Source organism: Frankliniella occidentalis, unplaced genomic scaffold (assembly GCF_000697945.3).
Source record: "Frankliniella occidentalis isolate FOCC.00 unplaced genomic scaffold, Focc_3.1 Scaffold14, whole genome shotgun sequence".
Lineage (NCBI taxonomy): Eukaryota > Metazoa > Arthropoda > Insecta > Thysanoptera > Thripidae > Frankliniella > Frankliniella occidentalis.
The window spans coordinates 2,146,251-2,165,980 of NW_026267144.1; the positions used below are offsets into that span (position 1 = coordinate 2,146,251).

The 19,730-nt window shown below is 52.2% G+C and overlaps 3 protein-coding genes across 3 annotated transcripts; all 3 read right to left on the reverse strand.

Moving 5' to 3' along the window:
• Window positions 1–6: 6 nt before the first annotated feature.
• LOC113203556 (uncharacterized) lies at window positions 7–1,413 on the reverse strand. Its single transcript, XM_026418314.2, has 3 exons — window positions 1,067–1,413; window positions 820–986; window positions 7–699 (listed from the first exon to the last, which is right to left on the reverse strand). The coding sequence occupies exons 1-3, from the start codon at window positions 1,287–1,289 to the stop codon at window positions 106–108; spliced, it is 984 nt and encodes a 327-aa protein (XP_026274099.1). The 5' UTR covers window positions 1,290–1,413; the 3' UTR covers window positions 7–105.
• A 118-nt stretch (window positions 1,414–1,531) lies between these two features.
• LOC113203550 (solute carrier family 23 member 2) lies at window positions 1,532–10,167 on the reverse strand. Its single transcript, XM_026418308.2, has 13 exons — window positions 9,625–10,167; window positions 9,180–9,503; window positions 8,892–9,089; window positions 7,578–7,738; window positions 7,221–7,459; window positions 7,007–7,133; window positions 6,398–6,666; window positions 6,118–6,249; window positions 5,895–6,031; window positions 5,669–5,816; window positions 5,210–5,289; window positions 2,262–2,520; window positions 1,532–2,170 (listed from the first exon to the last, which is right to left on the reverse strand). The coding sequence occupies exons 2-12, from the start codon at window positions 9,330–9,332 to the stop codon at window positions 2,308–2,310; spliced, it is 1,857 nt and encodes a 618-aa protein (XP_026274093.1). The 5' UTR covers window positions 9,333–9,503; window positions 9,625–10,167; the 3' UTR covers window positions 1,532–2,170; window positions 2,262–2,307.
• A 155-nt stretch (window positions 10,168–10,322) lies between these two features.
• LOC113203465 (mitoferrin-1) lies at window positions 10,323–16,472 on the reverse strand. Its single transcript, XM_026418176.2, has 4 exons — window positions 15,963–16,472; window positions 14,789–15,008; window positions 14,643–14,699; window positions 10,323–14,559 (listed from the first exon to the last, which is right to left on the reverse strand). Exons 1-4 carry the CDS (start codon window positions 16,077–16,079, stop codon window positions 13,946–13,948), a joined length of 1,008 nt encoding a protein of 335 aa, XP_026273961.1. The 5' UTR covers window positions 16,080–16,472; the 3' UTR covers window positions 10,323–13,945.
• Between the last annotated feature and the right edge of the window lie 3,258 nt (window positions 16,473–19,730).

Consider the following 19,730-nt stretch of genomic DNA (forward strand, 5'->3'; position numbering starts at 1 on the left):
GTGGTAAAAAGATACTCTACACCGTCTGAAAAACACATTGATCACTATGATTTAAAACAGTCTTTAAAAAGCAAGCTTGCTCTATAAAAATACCACACAAAATTATTACCACATGCATGGAATTTTGGTAAAACTCAAATGATTTTGTTCAACCCAACTCAAAAATTCAGGGGCAGATGAAACAATACATTCTAGCAAAGCTAGAGTGTCATTTTCAGCATGATGGCCACTATCTTGCTCTCTCCCTTGAATATAACGATACAGATCAACAAGTTTATGGCTTTTCAACTTCTCCTGTCCTCTAAATAACTTTTTCCTGATACCTCCATTCTTAATGCCTATGTTTTCGTCATTTGTTAGAATATTTTTTCTCTTTAAGGGAAGAGGACAGTCTGCTGATATCTTCAATTGCTTTGGAGTTGTTTCATTGGCTTTCTGCATTTCTTTAGATTCTTGTTCATTGGCAATATTATTTGGGTACCCTGTCACTGAGCTCGTTGCTTGAAGCTCATCACTCACGCTCCGTACCAAGGAATTACTACCTTGTGCATTTGGAGACCCTCCGATTGGAGTAGCAAGTGGTGATATAGCATGGATACCAGGTACAGTTTGAGAACTACACCAAGATGAGGGGCTTATTGGGTACAGAATTCTAAATGCCATCAGAGAATCAGCGCAGATAATGCTGTCTGGAAACGTCTGAAAGAGGAGGAAAGCCACTAGGTAAAAAATTTGAACTGCATCAATATAAAAGACAAAGAAAGAAGAAAGGGTTGCATTATTTTCATCAATACATTTCACAAAAAAGATAAATCATACCTGACTTTTTGCGGATAACTCTGCTTTCAACAAAGGGAAGTCAAATTTAAATCCATTGTGAGCCACAAGGCACACGGGAGAAGGCATGCGCTCTAGAAACCCAATTAATAATGCACACGCATCTTCATTAAATACTGGAATATCTTCCAGCATGAAATTGTCCAATCCTGTCAAATGATAGTCAAGATGTAGTAACGCAACATTGTGTTTGAAGGTTATGTAGTTCTTAATTTATTCAAGAACTCACCCGTAATTTCTGTAGCTTCAAAATCTATTCTCTTGTGAGGATAAAAGCACAAATTTAGTTTCTGAAGAACTCTCGGTACTTTTGCTCGAGTCTTGTGGCAGCTCATAATGTGTTGAACAAGGACACCCACAAAGGAGAGCTCTGTTATTTTTGTCTTTCCCACCGAGCTCGGCAAACCACTACTTTCAAGGTCCATGACGACTATCGATTTGAAGCTTTCCATTTTCTTTGATAAATCAAATTAAGTCAGACGATCCAGAACACAAATCAACAGACAGAACAAAGCTTCAGCTTGAGGAGGTAAACAAGCAGCAGACCTGGAGCTGACGTCAACAAACAAGCGTGTGTTGTACTGCCAATAACGCATTATTTTCACGCTGAGAAAAGGGCAAGGGAATGCCACCAATGGCCACTGAATGCCTGTTTTGTGGTAACAGAAGAAGGGAAAAAAAGAACTCTCTTACAAACATTTCATTGTGCTTTATTGGTTTAAACTGGAATATTAAAGGAAGTCTGGTACACTGCCAATCAATATAAAACGACATAATGTAAAACAATAGATATACAAAATGAGATGATTCAATGTAGACTACTTTCTGAGCTACTTTCTATAATGCAAGTCAAAGATTAAATTATTTTACAACATGATATCTTAATAAATTTTTGAGTAGAAGATTAAACAATTCCAGAATACTTTTTACCATCAAAAGGTTAAGTAAATAAAATAGTTAAGTAAATATCAGTAGGAAAACTCGTTCTTTGAAAGCACAAATTCACAGGAGACCAAGTCATGCAATGCTGAATTTGAACTAAGAATGAAGTCTGCACAATTTAAGAGAAGCGTAATCTTCCACATTAAGGGGTGTCTTAATCATGGTCTTAAAATCACAAAAATAAATAGTTACATAATATATTTACAATTTACCTAAGCAGCATTTATCACAAGGGTCATTTATATACAAGCATACCTTACATTTTAGTGGTACGTATTGTCATGTCATATCGGTCATATGGGATTTGCCACCAGGATAATATTTACAAAACATCTTGGAGCGGACCACTATTCGAGCAGCCAGTCATGGTATCTTGTATTTACAGAACAACCTGAAGAAGATGACACAATTTCGACATTAGATTTGTACGCAGTGCAAAATCACGCCTGGGCGACCCCCAAAAAGTCTTCCAACTCACTCACCTGCAAGTTCGGTCGTCCCCAGTCGTCAGGTCCCGCCACCGCCACGTCACACCGGGCTCGGTCGCGTCATCCTGGCCCGCTCCAGCAGAGCCATGGGCAGGGGCAGGAGGGCCTCGAGCAGGAGGCTCAACGCGGCGCCGGCGAGCGGACTCGCAGCCACGACAGCCGCAGCCACCGCATCCACGGAGTCCACACCTTCCAGCCGAGCGGCGCGAGCGTCAGCGGAGAGCGTTGGCAGTCCCAGGCGCCCGGCGACACACTGCAATGCACAAAGACGCACCCATCTTTAACCACCCCGCGATACAGCCCCAACAGGAGGCGCGCTGCCCTGCAGACGTCCCGCGTCGCCGACCCAGCGGCAGCAAACGGGCTTAGGTTGAAAGGGACTGTTGACTTATCAGATCACATCGCACCCCGCCGTCTCTGTCTCGTCAGAAATCGCCCTCGCTGGCGCCGCCCGCGCATCGCCTGGCGCTAGCTGGCGCCGCCCCCACCCTTCCCCCAACATCGCTCGCACCCCCGTATGGTCCCCCCGCCCGTACACACTTTGCAACCACCACTACAGGAAGTACCACTCTACGTACGGTTTGTTTTCTTCGATCGCCGACGAGGTGGTTGACGTTGCCGACGACGCCGTGGACGTAGTGAGTGCCGTCGACGAAGTGATCGATACGATATTGTCTTTTGCAGTGCTGCGATGGTGATGATGATTGTGATGATGGTGGTGGTGATGGTGGTGGTGATGATGATGGTGGTGGTGGTGATGATGCCGGTGCTTCTTCTTGCTGCCACGCACTTGCTTGCACTCCGGCTTCCTGCACGGCGTCGCGGACGTCACGGACATGGTGGCCAGCTGCCAGCCCATCTGCACGGGGCAGGGCACGGAGGTGGCGGCCAGCGACAACAGCATCCCCAAGCCGTCCATGTTCGTCGAAGAGTAGCAGCACGGGCGAGTGCCAGCGAAAGCACTCGAGGCGCGCAGCGGTACGATGGCACTTGTCCGTACACCGGTCGTGCGTCCAGGACAACGAGCAGGCCGTGTTGCGCATAGAGTCGACGAGGGTGATGGTGGCGGCGACGCGGACCGGGCCTGGCCCGCGGATCGACGGCGACGGTGGGGAGCTCGGTGACGGGGGAGCTCACAGGCGCGATGCTCGCCCGGGGACCTCCAATAGGGGCGGTCGCTGCTCCGACAGGACCACGGTGCTCGCGGCGGGCGTCGTGTTGGTGGCTGGAGGGTCGACGCGGAGGACCACTTCTACTTGGTGTGCGGGGTGTCCACTGTTTACCAACACTGTCTGCGGCGACGCCAGGGTGTCAGGGCCCGGGGGCCTGGGCGTGCTGGGGAGCGCCGGGGATGAGCGCGGAGCGAACGTCCAGCGGGAAATGACGCTTGATCGGGGAAGCCGTCCTCTTTTTGTAGGTGGCGCTGCCGCTGCAGCTCGCCTCTCTCTCCGCGCTCGGAGTGGACTGGCTGCTGGACGGCCGGACGGCCGAACAGACGGACGTGGGCTCGAGGGATGAGGGGGGACGGAGCAGAGAGCAGAGTCTGCCCTGCAACTCTGCTTTCAGACCAGCTTTCGGTACTTTTTCACATGTATATTATCTTTTTGGTTTTGATGAAATGGTAGGTGGAGTTTTGGATTTAGGCTGGCTGTGGCTGGGTGAGGCGGGGGTTGTTTCGCTGGTTGCATTCGGCTTCTTACAACGGCTGACCTTGGCAGGGGGGAGGGGGGGATCACCCTTTCGCACCTCTCGCACTCCTACCCATAAAACTGCGCTCGGATTCAGAACATGGAGTCTTCATCTAGGCGCTCCAGCGAGACTCCCGGTCGGGTCCTCTCTCTCGCAAATGTAAGGGGTTTGGATATAACGAGGGAGTCGTTGGGCGCCCCACCCCCCCCAAACGATAAAGGTGGGCCTGGGCCTGAAACATGCCACCTGCAGTAGGGCGGCTAGAGTAGAGGGCGGAATAAGGGAAGCGTTCAACACACAACCAGCAAAGGCTGGGGCTGGGACACTTTCACGCTCGTGTTTTCGAGTTTTCCCATTCTTTACTGCCGTACGTCATACTACCCCACGAGCATCTCGCTCGCACCCCAGAGACAGCTCCTTTGATCGCACACTCTGTCCCTCGGCCGACGTCACACCGTACCGGGGACCCGGGGTGATCGGCTGGGCTGGACCAGGTCAAACCCCCCGGCCCCCGGCCGACGCATGGCCAGGCCAGGGCACGCCGAGGGGAAAGGCACTCCCCAGTCCAGAGGGCAGGGCTCCGCCTGAGCCGCCGAGAGACAAGAGCCGGGTGGTGACGCTGGTGGTTGCCCCGGCACAGGCCTTTAAAAAACACCCCCTCCCGACGCGCTTGCACCGACGTTGGGCCCAATCTCTGGGTCGCCGTCAACACGACCCGTCCCGCCCGCCCGGCCCCCGCAGCTCGCGGGGGGTAGTATGGGAGCGGCCGAGTGGCCACCGCGGGCCAACGGCTGGAACGCGCGGAGGGTGCAGGTTTATTAGCATCTCTCTCTCTCTCTCTCTCTCTCTCTCTCTCTCTCTCTCTCTCTCTCCCGCCGCAAGTCACTTTTATCTCTCGCACCAACCCCCAGGCCTGGCCCCTGCGCCCCGCTGACCCTGCTCGCGCGTGTGCTAGAACGTTCACGGCTGCCTACGGTCCCCGGGGCGCGGCCGGCCGTCGAATGGAGGGTAGATAACGGCTGCGACGGATCGAGTTTCCGAAACACGCCGCAACTATACCTTCCATCTTCCATTCAGAACACTCCGAAGAGGGGGGAGATAGAGGCCGAGAAAATGCAACGCGGGACTAGGCTGCCGGCTGCAGGGACGGTGCGGCGAGCGACACTCACACCCACCACACGTTCATGTGAACTTCACGGCGTGCATCACCTGGCGATAGCATGTAAGAGTGACGTAATGCGTTTTGTACTCACCACACCCGTGAGGACAGAAGTGCCCAGGACGATGCAGTTCCTCGCCGACTTCAGGTCGGTGCCCCGGAGGTAGGTCAGTCCTGCGCAGATGGTAAACGCCAATCACAATCGGCTTGTGCGGATATCGAAAACCCGGAGCCTCTGCTGCTGCGAGAGATTATGCAGCACGCCGCCCCGTCCCTGTCGCCTTTTTACAAGGAAAGCGAACCGGTAAACAAACACTGGGTAAGCAGCGGCCAGGGGCGGGGCGGGGCTTGCCGGTCCAGACCGGCGCGGAGACCGTCGCGCGCAGCCGCAGCAGAGAGCGCAGCAAAAGGGCCGGGCTTATCAGCTGTTCCCCGGACTCGTTCTCTATTTTCGGAACGGTGCGCCTCCTTCACGCAGTTAAACCCCGTCGAGCAGGGCTGTCGCCCGACGGACTGCTGCTCCGCCACCCCCTGCAGCCCCGCGTGGACTCACCTTGGCCCGCCCCCGCGCCCAGGACGGCCAGCCCCACGCCGGCCAGCAACGGCTGCGGGATGCTGGCGAGCCCCGCCGCCAGCGCGGGGAAGAAGGACAGCGCCAGCAGCAGCGCCCCCGCGAGCCTGGCCGCCGTCACGGGCCCCGCCTGCAACAAGAGCACACAGCCGTTAGCGCTGTCGGTCGCGGGCGTCGCGTGGCGCTGCCGGACCCGTCGTCCCCTCACCTGCGTCAGAGGAATGACGCCGGGGGTCTCCTGGCCGCCGCCGACCAGGGACAGCGCGCCCCAGAACGCCGCCAGGAAGGAGACGCCGCCGCCCACCAGGGTGCCCCTCTGCAGCTCGCGCCCGTCCGGAGCTCGACCTGAGGACCACGAAGTGGGGCATGAACAACAACAGCAGGCGACCCCATAGCGGCACGCGGCCAACAGGGAATCTGGGGAACCTCACCGACGGAAGCGGACGCCCCTGCGGCGTAGAACGTCGTGAGGCTCGCCGTGGTGTTGGCCACCAGCGCCGCGGCCACCGCGGACGCCACCACCTCCCAGGACACGCCGCTCAGGCTCGGCCACCCCCACGGGGCTGCAACGAGGAGCGAGGGGTTAGCTGATGTGAGGAAGGCCCGGGCCGGGGCCACCGACTAAGCGACACATTTTAAAACCATCTCTAATACATAAGGAAGTTAATAGAAATTTACACATCAGTGCAAGTGTAACATCAACTCACTTACCCGGCCAAGGGATCGCGAAGACCTCGCGGGCGTGCACGCGGTCCTCGCGCCACTCGGAGGTGACGAGGCGGTTGCTCGGGGAGACGAGGCCCGCGGCGGTGAGCAGCGCGCACGCCGACCAGCCGACGAGCAGCGTCACGAGCACGCACAGCAGGGACACGGCGGGGAGGACGCGCGCGCGCAGCCCGCCCCGCCGCACGCTGCACACGGGCACGGGCACGGACAGGCAGCGCAGCGCCACGCCGCACACCAGCACGCCCAGCGCGCCCCTAGAGGGACAAGGAGACCGTCACGAGCACGCACACGGGGGACAAGATCACGCCTGCACTCGGGCACGGACAGGCAGCGCCAGCGCCACGCCGCACAGCACAGCAGCGCGCCCAGCTCGCCCCTGGAGGGACAAGGTTTCCGTCGTGACCAGGGCCGTTATCAGCAGCGCCGGCTTGGCTGCGCCGGTCAGCCGTCCACCCCTCGGACACGGCGCGCGTGGGGGTGGTCGTCAGACTCGTCCATGCTCGGCAAGGTGATAAGCACAGGCGTCGGATGGGCTGCCTATGCCGCAGGCGCCCCCAGGCGGGGGCAGAGGGTGATCCTGTAAGTGGTACTTACGACAGTGCGCCGATCCAGTTCCCGGAGGCCGCGTTGATGGTGTACCCCACGAGGGGCAGGGCGCTGAGGAAGGTGGCCACGGCGGCAGTGATGGGCGTCTGGAAGCGCGCGATCAGCCGGGGCAATCCTGAGCAGCAAGACATGCACGTCAGGGGCAGGTCATCGCAGCGACAACGACCCCCTCCCTCCCCTCCCCGCACCCGCCGGCACTCACCCGCCGCCGACATGGCCACCGAGAGCGCCGAGGCGACGAGCAGCACGGCCTGCACGCGGCGCGCGCGCGGCTGCCACACGGGCTTCATGTTCTCGTGGCCCATGGCGAACTGGTCGGCCAGCGAGGGGCAGGCGGCCGTCTCGACGTCCTCGCCCTGGTCGTCCTGGCCCAGGCCGTGGTCCGCCACCAACAGCGCCGCGGCGATCGAGGCCACGCACGGGCCCTGCACCAAACCAATCCTACCAACACGATACGCAACTTATCATTATTTGCAAAACATAAAACAAAAATTTGAAACATTACCAGCCAAGAGAATTAAACGTTTTTCCCCACGACGGGGCACTCAAACTCACACACCCTAGTCCGGCAGACGTGTTGTTGACGAGGGTGGCGAGCGCCGTGGCGAGCAGGAGGCGGCAGAGCAGCTCGGCGCGGGCGGGGTCCTCGGAGTGCAGACACAGGACGGGCGACAGGCAGTCCACCACCAGCAGGCAGGGCAACAGGGCCAGCAGGCAGTGCTGCAGGGCAGTTGCACGTAAAGTATTCAAAACCAAATTTACATTACTTTTCGACGATTTCCAAACAATTTTTTTTCAATCTTTTTCTGAAGTTTTAGTGTAATTTATCTAGTCTTTTAATTTCCAGAGTGAGCATTTTCATTTTTAATGCATTTCTTCTAATTTCCTTTGATTCCACATATGCGCGGTACAAGTCGTATGGACCCCCGAGAATTTAAAGCAACGTCCGCATGACCTATAATCGTAGACGTTTCTTCCGTGCTTTGGGCGACATAACGTGCAAACAAAGCGACACTAATTACGGCTCCACACACGCGTTCCCGACTGGCCACACACACAATCACTTCCGCCCCGCCCCGCCCGCCCCGCCACAGTGCGAGCAGCGATGGGGCGGCGATAACGACAAAAACAACCATCCCGACATCCAAGGCGCATCATAAAACGGCGATCCGACCTGATAAAAGACAAAACGAAGAGAGAGACTCGCGTCGTCAAAAGCAACAAACGCCTCCGCGCCGCTGCTGGGCCCAACATGATACCACAGGACCAAATCGAACACGTGTGACCCCGAGTTATCAGCACCCTCCACCCCTCTCCCAGATACAACAACGGGGGAAGCCCCAGCAGAAGCATCTTTGCGGCGGGGGAGGTGGGGGCGGCGGGGGCGGCGGGGGCACGCCGTCGTCATGCCAGGCGGGGACACAGGCGCCTGCTCGACAAACTCCCGGTGTAATTACCTCCACGCGGCCCCGGCATACGCGCTCCAATAATAAGACCGCGTGGCATGTGACCGACAAACGATATCTGGCTGTGCGGCCTGGCCGAGCAGGTTATTCACCCGGTGGGACCGCCGCGGGCAGGGCGGCAGCAGGGCCGCAAGTAGTAGCACTGCGTACCGACATGAGATTGTCTCTCTAGAGTAAACCCGCCCCGCCCACCACGCCCCGCCCCCGCCGGACACCACCGCGGTCACGTGCTTGGCGTGGGCGGCGCTCTTCTCTTACACGGTTTAGCACTCGCGTGCCCCGGGGGGAGGTGGGGCGCATGGGGGAGTGCGCCTGCACCCGCCACATATGACATACGACATACCGATCTGTGGCCGGCGCGGCGTCACGTTGCGACACGGCGCACGGCGCACGGCCCGGTGACTCACCTGCACGGCCAGCAGCAGCACCACCAGGGCGGGCGGCTGGTCGTGAAGGCCGTAGAGGAGGTGGGCTGGCCTGGCGGGGGCGGCCGGCAGCCCCTGCGCCCTCGCCGCAGCCGGACAAGCGGGACAAGCGTCCTCCAGGCAGGCCTCGGCCAGGGCCTCGGCCTGGGCGCGCTCGAGGAGGGCTCGGACGTGCAGTGCCTACACAGCAAAGGTGGTAAGCATCCAGAGACAAAGTACAGGACCCCCCCCCCCCTTGCAAGATTTGCAACGTTCAGCAGCACAACTTACCTCAATCCCGGGCTTTTCCTGCAGGTTCGCCGCCCCCTCGTCTGCGACCTTGGTGTCCATGGTGAGGATGAAGTACTGATCAGAGGGGTGCTCCTCGAGGCAGCACGGGGCGGTCACGCCCTCCACAGCCAGCAGGGGAGGCTCCATGGCCATGGCCGGAGGCACGCCCTACCTCCTGCAGGGCCCCATGTCCTCGCCGAGGTCCTCTCGCCCACGCGGCCCGGCCGCCCGCGCATGCCACAGGTGTCCGGGCGGTGTCAGCTTGCGCGCATTGTGCAGCCGTAGGACTAAGCACCCTGTCGACACCAAGCACCTCTCTGCGTCCTGCAACATGCCGCGCACGCCGTGTTGACAACCTCGTCCCGTGCCGCGGCCAGGCCGCCGCTGCCGGCCACGGGCACACCCCCCTAGGGAGGGGTGGGGGTGGTCGTGTGTGGGAGCGAACCTTCACTCGGCGCTGGGCCTCGCGGCGAAGCAGGCGAAGCAGGCGAAGCGTCACACAATCTCCTCTCGGACAAACACAGCGTCTGCTCTCCAAACAGGGCCCCCGTCCGGACCGCGCCGGCCACAGTGCTGCCGCTGGTCTTCCCTCTGAGGCCCGGCACTTGCCCGTCAGAGCGAGCCGCACAAGATCACGCCGTCAGAACGCGGCCGCCGCGTCGTCCGTCACTCGGTCGTTCCGTCCCGTTCCGTCCGCCTCGTTCACAGCCCCAGCTCGGTTGTCATCGGACTGCCTCTGCCTCTGCCGCCCGCGGCCGGGGCCGGGGCCGGCTGCGGCGGGGGCACGGACGGGGCCAGGGCCGGGGCGCGAGGCGAGGCGGCCATGGTGGACGGACGGGGATGAACTGAACCGAGCCCAACTGATACCACGGCGCAACGCCACGCCGCAGCTGGGCGGGACTCTGCGAGGAGGGGCCTGCCGTACACACACCACACCACCACGAGTGTGCAACGGTATGGTCGGGGTAGATTCCGGCACTATCACGTGGGGGTGGTGCCCCTGCTACCCCCAATAGAAAAAGCGCACTGGACTTCCCTTGTTTGTTGATAGAGTGGAAGAAGAGTTCATTCAAATTGCGGCGAGAATCAATGGGTAAAGTTTTGGGAGCACTAAGAGGTGAACAAAGTGAAAATTACCGTGCGTATGCATACATAAGGATTTTTATTAAATGTGTAACTAGTCACTCACTCCAATGTTCAAACATTGTAGGTCTGAAGAACATAGAGCAATACTGTTTTTATTTCAGGCAAATACAGACAGGCACCAATAATTGGAGTAGACCGTGGCTGGGTTGGAGTCGTGGCTGGTGCAAACATGATATTACTTTCCTCTCAAAGTCAATATCACAAAGCAAGCCATGATAAAGACCCTAATCACAGATTAATAATTGCGCGAGTTGAATTGGAGTTTTAAAATAATCAAAATCCACTATAACTCTGCCCGAAGAAATAAAACAATAACAATTTTCAATTAATCATTTCACTATTACAGTATCCTATATTGTGTTCAGCATTGTTAATGAATGAAAGCAAATTGTTTCCAGCAGTAAGTGCTGACATTGTTTCAACATATCTATCATGAATAACAGCTAGCATTCATTCAAATTTAAATTTATGATTTAGCATCAGGCCTATAAAAAAAGCCCATTGTAATCTATCATGAAATTTTAGCATAGCAGAAGCAATAAAAAAATTGGCGACAATTACAGAAACCAAAACAAAACATTTTACGGCATGAAACATTGCAATACCAAAATGGGGTGGGCAATTGATGATTTGAAGTTGATTTTTGCACAATCTATGTTCAATTACTAGCTACATTAAAACAAACCATATCGAGCAGAGCTAACTTCTAAGATGACCTCATGTTAGCACCAAAACAACACGCACCTTATAACTATTTCTAAGTCTAATATAGAGGCGGAGGAAACAATATCATGTAGAAACCAAATTATGACATCCACACACCAAAAAGCGGCCCAGATATAAAAAAAAGAAGCAAAAATAACAGATCCATTGATACTGTTCCTCAAAGTTTGTTCTCTCACATTCAAAACTATTGCCTAGTATGTAGTTGTAAATCTTCTTTCCTCAGATCAAAGGAAAGTATCCTTTTTCGTACTCTAAATTTGTAGCTGATAACTTAAAATGTTCTTAAGAAGAAACAGCTGATATCACTGAAAATACCCTTTATAATATTTGCAAGAAAGCCATGCTGTTTCTTGAACTATACATAACAATTGACTTTTTAAACAGTGTACAAATGTTCTACATAAACACAAGACAATGAAGTGATAAAATGTTCCAGGGCTGACTGATTTAGAACAGAGTCACGAGCAATGGCTGTACAGGTTACATTCCAGTGCATAGGATCTTGATTTTTTCTGAAACGTGATTAAAATGTACCTATCTTCTCTCTTTAATACAGTAATTGTAAGCAGCATTATTAAAGAGATGAGACTTGTAAAATAATGACATGATCAGAATTAAATAAATACAATGATGCCCAAAAATATCTAACCATCCTGCAGAATGAGAGAGATAAATTTGACAGTGGTTATGAAGTTAACAAAAGGATAAAAAGAATAAAAGTCCGATGCAAACAGGAATAGGTGAGCATGCTTTCAGAGCATCGTCTTCCAGTGAAGTACCACAATTTCATAGGGAAAGTGGAGACAAAAGGCATCATGAGTTGTCAGTTTAGAAGCAACCCACAAGTAAAATTACATATCATAAGAAGCAAAGCGCAGATATTTTTTTTTTAGGGGACAATAATAACAAACAGACTAACCAAGTGCAACAACACAAAATGGGAAGAATGACCTCTCACATAAAGAAATGTTTGAAAGCATGGATACATAGAGTCAAAATCCCAAAGAGAAGTAAACTGTACCAGTCCGGAAATTTCTACTGGGCTGTCTAAATCTCTTTAAACTGTTGATTTCCTGCTTGCTTTAGAATTTGTCAAACAGATGACAGCCATATCACACAGAACTTACTTAGAATATGTTACAGAGAATTGAATTGAGCTGTTAAGTTTTGTATATGATATGAACTTATAATGCACAAGAACATAATGCTGAAAACTAATGCAAAGAAAGAAAACACACTTCTATAGAAAGAAAAGCTAAAGATTGTAACAAACTTCAATTAGGACGCAAATTCTTCATTGCTGAGCCAGGTATCCTATTGTCAATTTTTAAATGTACTAGAGTGTAGATTTCACTGTCTTTTACATATTAATGGCTAAATGTAAATTAAGTGTAATAAGGCTAAATTTTAAAAGAATCTCAAATTTTAATAATGAAACTGCCAGTAAAATTGAACTGAAATGAATACCTATAAAATATATAATCTTTTCTTCTCGCACCCCATCACAGCAATCAGATGACCCACTAGAAGGGAGGTTCTGAGAAACAATCCATCTCACCCATTATATACAATGTAACATCTGTACATAGTCTTCAACGTCTAAACATGTGGGATATTTACAACACTTGACCTTTGGAAAAAGGAATTTTAACAAAAATGTTAAGTTACTTATTACGGTCCAGCCGTGAACAAGTTAACATTAACACACCCGATGGCCGAAATATTGACGTTTGGTCCTTCCCGTGATCTTCACGGCTTAAAACAGGCTAACTGACACATGGAAGTAAACAATGCAGACGCAGACTGTCATATGGTTCCTATTCCATGAATCAACAGCACAGTACTGTACACAGCCTTGCACATAAATGTTCTGATGGAAAAGGTTCTACCCTGCAGTTTTGCATTAATGTATGTAAGCCATACATTAACAACAACAAAATGATTCACTGATATGTTTTTGTTTTTACATAGAAATTATTTGAGGAACAGAATATTACTGTTTGATTCAATAGACATTAAGTTTAGTACCCTCCCAACCTCCAGAAAGGATTGATTGTGAAGTGCTATGTATGCATAACAGATGAACAATTACAGCTTACTATGTATAGTATAACACTTAATATGTAAGCTTGAGAAGATAGATAAAATAACATCCCAAAATCGTGTGATAGTGAGTGATATGAGATCAAATGTAAATTCGCATACTTCACAGCAGGATGAACTTTTCCTACCAAAACCTTAGGGAGAGGCCTGCTACACAATTGTTTTTGAAGATTAAATTAATACAAAAACAAACAAAAGCTTATTGTCTGAACACAGTAGTAACATCACTTTTCTAAGATAGATTAAATATTTGAGAAAAGCTGTTGCTGCAGTTCTAGTTGTTACTGAATAGAAAGAATTATTTACGTCCAAGGCTGTGTACAAACGAGATGTAAATTTCAAACTATCTAAAATTAACTTGAACATATTTATAATTTGCATGCATGTAAGTCAAGGAAAAAAAAACAGAAAAAAACAAGGCTACTAACAAAAAGTTACGGGTAAAACTGAGCCACCATCAAATTTGTGAGTACGTAATCAACTCCAGGTATTGTACATTTAGAAATAACTCTTAATTTAGACTGAGAGCAAATCACAGCTAACTCAGAAACTAGAAAATATTATCCAAGTCCTTAAAGAATATAATAGAATATTGCAAGGTAGATCTTATAGAATGAAACAATTCTGATACGCATAGGAACAGAATGTGGTGATAGTGAAAAAGAACAGCAGAAATGAAAGAGAAAACTTCCTGGGAATGATAGATGTTATCCCATCATGTCATATTCCTAGAGCTAAACAATACATAAGAAGCTTTTGCTTCTATCTAAGGCTAGCGAGAGGAAAATCGATCAAGGGGGTGCTGGAATGACATTCTCATCAGGCCTATGCATTGCCGACACAGTCTGGAAAGGTACATATAAGGCTGTACTACTAACAGCAGATTTTACAACAGACCCTGGATTGCTGCCAATGATTTCCTCAACTCTCTCTTCATTCTCATTTTGCAACAAATACTTAAAAAGTTCATAGGTAGACCAGCAAATTGCAGTAGATGGACATACAAATAAGACCCTTGCAACCAAACCTCGGAAAAAGCCTTGTAAACCTCCTAACCGATAAACTGTTCGGACAGCTTCGAGAAAGCCATCTGTTTTCGCTGCTTGTTGAGTATTTAAAAGTGTTTTACAAACATCAAGGGGAGTTGTTATAGCAGCAGCCACTCCTCCTGCAATACCTCCTGACACCATATGAGCCTTAGGATTGTATGACCTATCCTTGTTAGTAATACTTTGACAAAACTCATACATTACAAAGTGAATACTCTGAAATGGGATATTCATACTCAATTGAGTGGTGTAAGATTTATAGAATGCCCAGATTCCTTCTTGCTTCCAGATGTTTTTGGCAGCGTGCAGCATATTATTGTATGGGCTATTGTACATTTGAAGTCTTTGTTTCACCACTGGAAGACAATTTACATGAGTTAATGAAAATGGTGATCAACAGACATAACTACCATCAAAATTGGAAATGTGATATACATACCATCAACTGGTGTCATTACAGAGTCATGAATTATGGTGGCAACGCTCCCAGCAGCAACTAAAATAATAAAAATAAAATGTTTAGTATATTTTTAAAAGACTCTAAATTTTTGAATTTACAAATTTGATATGTGCATGTCTACTTACAGTAGGCAAGGTGGTTGTTTAAAGTATTTCTGTGTGTGAGAGTTTCCTTGACAGCCTCATAGCATGAGAAATAGAGGGCATGAGCTGGGCCAGCCCCACACACTACTGGACCCATTCCACGAACCATTCGATTTACACCCTCCACTCGCACCATTCGTGACAACACACCCGTGACACTTTGGACGTGGCCCGCATTTGGTGTTAGACTCTGCATGCGGGTCTGAAACAAAGATAGATTGAATATTATATGAGAACTATAATTATTTAGTTATTATTCAAATGTCGGAGGAAACCGCAAATCTATGAATTACATTGAAATTGTTTTCTGAATGCAAAATCCTGAGGAGAATGGTAAACTAGCAGGGTGAGAGAGAATGTAAGGCCAGATATATTACTTCACATGATATTAAAAATAAGATGTTTATTGAAAAGACTGAAACTAAGAAATTGAAAAGAGCAAAAGGTGTGAACAACTAACACCTGAAAATACTGAAGCAACAGTCTGTTAATGAAACTTCTAAACAAATTCAAGATTCCGTTGAGGAGAAATCTGATATTAAAAAATGTAGTAAAAGCAGAAACCTAACCTAACTTTCACATGCAAACTGAGATTTATGAAGCTACATAGAAGAGATTGGCAATGCAGTAGTGAAAATAATTTCACTAATACATAAAAACATGTAATTTGATAAACTAATGGACAAAATGTGAAAATTTGGAAAATAAGGGGAAAAAAAAAGAAACTAAGTTAAAAGTTTAAAAACTTCATAGATGAAAAAAATTGCATTGATTTACTGAAAATAGCAAACTAGAAAGGCAAATAGAACGAGAAATAATTGGGTGTCATTAGATTGTGTTGTGATTGTCAGATGATTGTGCAATCAAAAATATTCTGGCACTGGGCCTCCGGGACTACTAATCTTTACCGAGCCGACGCTAGGTTTTCTTAAAATGAAATAATTTTTTTTTGTGTAAGCTGGGAAAACAAATGTCCAAATTTACGGAAATTTTAAGCCAAATTGGTTTAGAGATTGGTAGATTCAAGGAATGAGTCAACTAAAAGTGAGGTTCAAAGCCACGGAGCAGACTCCATGGGCTATGGCCTACACAAAAGGGAGAGCGTTTAGAGTAGGTTAGGAATGTAAAAAGTTGTAAAAACCATGCATAAACATACCTTGACAGAGTCCAAGGGGTACATTATGCAGTGTTCCATTACCCCAGCGATGGCTCCAGCCATCATATGGGTTGAAACACTGGCGGTCGGGAGCTGTTCATAGTCATCAAAGTCCATAATAAACGGTTATTTCTAGTTGACACTCCAGATCTAATATGCAACACCCTCCTCTAGTACGTCTACTTCTTGCTGCAAACAAAAGCTTCTGCTACTTTCCGAATTTTTCACACCAAAACTAAGAAATTTTCAGCAGCATGCTCCTCTCGGCATGAAGAATTTCAGCCGAGCCCCGAGTTGCGCTGTCTCGCTCTCTCGGCCGTCACAGCCTCCTTGATAAGTCCATACAGCAAACGAGGTCAAGATCGCGAAGCGAAAGTATTGTGATTTAAGGATCGTTTCGCACGTCCGAGTGGCTAGGGTGAGCAATGGAAAGACTAGAATTCATACTGTGGCACGGAAAAGACGCGCTGCAAAGGCGTGCGAGGTGAGAGAAGGTGGGAAGTGGACGGAGAGAGAGAAGGGGAATGAATGAACACGGTGAGCGGCGGAACGTTCCGTCCACCGCGACCAAGGCGCCGCCCACGCCGCGGGCCCGTTTGACTGGCGCCGTGTCGCGTGGCGTACCTCGGATCAAAATGTTCGAAAACTCTGAGGGGGGCATTGCGGTAATATAGGTTGTTTCGTCTCTGCGCGTTTCGAGAAGAAACGCAGGAAATCAGGGCCGGAACCGCAGTGCGTAAAGTTTGCTGAATTTTCTCTTTGACCACAGTAATTCCATTTCATGTGCATTGGTTCCAATGGTGATTTCCTCATTTCTTCTGAAAACAAGGACAGCCGGAACCGTATTATCATTGCTGTGCGTGTTTTCGATCGCTGGAAAGACGAGCAGGATAAGCATTATTAAACTGCGAGGTCCACTTGGGCAACTAACTGGCTACTTTGCTACAGCGACCCCTCACCCTTAATGTCTTTATTCGCAAGGTCGTAATACACGCAGCAGCCCGTGTGCCTAGCCCGGGCCCAGGACCGTGGTCCAGCCAGCGGCCAGTGTGCCGAGAGGCACTGTACTGTCCTCTCCTCCCTTTATTGCTGGAATGATAGGAGTCCAGCGAGCGCGCCGCGGGTGGCGACGGCCGACCCGGAAAGGGGAGGGAAAGGGGAGAAGTCGAGGCGGGGTGGGGGGGGGGAGGGGCATCTCTCCTCGGCCGGGAGGTGTGAGAACTCTCCGTGGGGTGCTGGACATTGCACAATGGGTACGATGAGACCAGCTCATCTCGCTCCCTCTCTCTCACACACACGCACACTGAGGCCATCAGTGCGTTGGGGGCGCGATTTATAGCCCGTGCTTGCTTGGGTTGGGCTTCCCTTCCCTCCCTCTCTTGCTGTCCGAATCTGCCAAACCCTGCAAGTGTGGGTTCTAGGTGCGAGTCTAGTCATCCGTACTGTCGCACTGCAGTCACAAACTCTCTCCTGTAGACTGTCTCTCGGTGTTTTTCTTGGTGACCTGACCATCGCGCGCGGCATGGTATACAAGTATCGCATTGCGCTTCATACAGTGAGCACAATAACGCGGGGAGATACCACGAGCAGACTATACTTGTGGTAACCAACGGAACTACGTCCAAAGGTGCATACGTCTCAAGCCCCGACGCTAAAACGTAAGTTGCATTTAAAGTAGTTGGAGGGTTCGGCGAGCGAGAAAAAGACACGAGGCAGTACTCCTATCACGCTGGGGCAGCACCGAGAGGGCAGCACGGGCTTGGTTGGGCGCGTGGCGCGGGGGGCACCGCCACCTGCTGACCTGACCGCGGTCAATGCGAGCCGGCCGCCACGCCGCCGCCGGGGCCGCCGCGGCCGCCGGGGCCCCGCTCCACGTGGCGTGGCCCGTGGCTTGGTCCGCGGCTAAAAGCTCATCGCACTTGATCATGCCGCGGATGCTCTCGAGGAGGACTCGCGGCTCGCCACGGCCGGGTCTTTGCCTGGCCGGGTCTGGCGCACTCCTGGCTCGAGTCGCTCGATCGCTCAGCCAAACCCGCCGCCCGCCGCCGCACCTCCTGCGGGGGACCGCGGCCGCGTGACCTTGAGGCGCAAAAGCTGCGAGGTTCGCGCGGCGGAGGGTCCCCGAGGCCACCAAGGCCACGGGCGTGCTCGCGCGTCGCGCCCAACTGGTGCCAGCCAGAGGCAGCCCTGCCCTGCGCAGGCGCGGGCGAGACGCGCGCGCCTGCCTCTTGCGTCTCATGTTTGCTCGATACTCCTCGGAATACCTACGTCTCGTACCTTATAGCCCCCCCCCCCCCATTCCACCCACATAGACAAGGAGGAGTTGCTGCGTCGATGCGTCCACCTCGCACATCTCCTTGGGTCTCCCTACGGGCAACAGCTGAAGACGCATCCGGGGAGGCCAATTTCTAAAGCGACATTCTCGACAACTGTCACAATATCGCGATCCGCAATAGGAAGACGCTCGACTAGCAGCCCTCCCCCGGCACTCGAGGAAAAAAGGGGCCTCCTCGGGCATTTCTCCGGTTTGATCGGCATAGTCCAGCCTCTGCGAATGTCCGCAGGGGGGCCCCCGTCCACGCCGCACTCTTCTTCCCCCGCCCCGCCAGCCACAAGACCCCCCTGCGGGCCCCCCGCCACGCTGACCAGACGGGACCAGAGGGGGGAGGGGAGGTCTTCCCACTCCTGTCGCCTCTGTTGACCTAATCGTAGCCCCGCTGCCTCGGTCCTTTGTGGCGCGGGCCTCGTCGCAGCCAAACATTTTGAGCCCCTGTCGCAACAAATCGTATCCTGCTTCCGGCTGATGAGTCCGCTGCACCCCGGGGGCAGGCCGGAGCAGGCAGGCCGGAGGCAGGCCGGGGCGGGGAGACGTCCGGGGGCTTCGCAGGGGGCCCCCGGGGGGCCGGCGTGGGAGTGTCGCCAGCTAATCGCCGTGCCAATGGGCCTGCTGCCTGCTGCGATGCCCGCGTCGCGGCCCCCGGCCCTCGGCCCGGCCTGGCAAGGCGCGCAGTCATCGTGGCTTTGGCGCGGCGCGGCGGGGCGTTCTGTGCAGCTCGCCTCGGCCGACCCGGGCCCGGGCCGATGGGCATTCTTCAAACGCGCTAAACAGTTTTCTGCCGCTGCGTGTGTAGACGTCTGGCCGCGTTGTCTCCTGTACGCGCCCCTCCCGCGGCCGAGCAGCAGTTGTTGAGTCGCGCGCATCGAACGGTCGCCGCCGCGGCTCCCGGCGGCGCGGGCGCGGGGCGCGGGCACCGTCCTCCACAGGCCGCGGCGCCCGCCCGCACAAGGGTTGTGGATCATCGATTGCACTCTCTATTTCCGGCCCGTCGCGAGGTCGTTGAAGGTCGCTCGAGGCCGCGCGGGAAACGTGGTCACGCGATGCCGCCGGGACATGCGCGTTCAATAAGTTATGCGAGTGTTTCCGGGTAAAATAAAAATCAATCCGCGCTGCTGCAGGCAAAACAAAGGAGCGCGCGACAATCCCTCTTCTTTTGTGTTTTTATTATTTTTCAGTCGATCGTTACACTTTCTTCTAACCAATTGTTGATGTTCTCTGCTGGCGGTGAAATCGATCGCAACGATGATAGTGCCATAGCGCCTCTCTCGCCAACCCTCGCGTGCAGACCCACGCGCCCCGCTCAAGGTGGGGTGAACCTGCGAGCGAACAAAACCGTGACGACGACGACGGCGCGGCAAACGCCATGAGAACTTGTTGCGTAGTGGGGCCGGGGCTGCGCGGGCGGGGCTCCCCGGGCGAGGGGGGCGGGG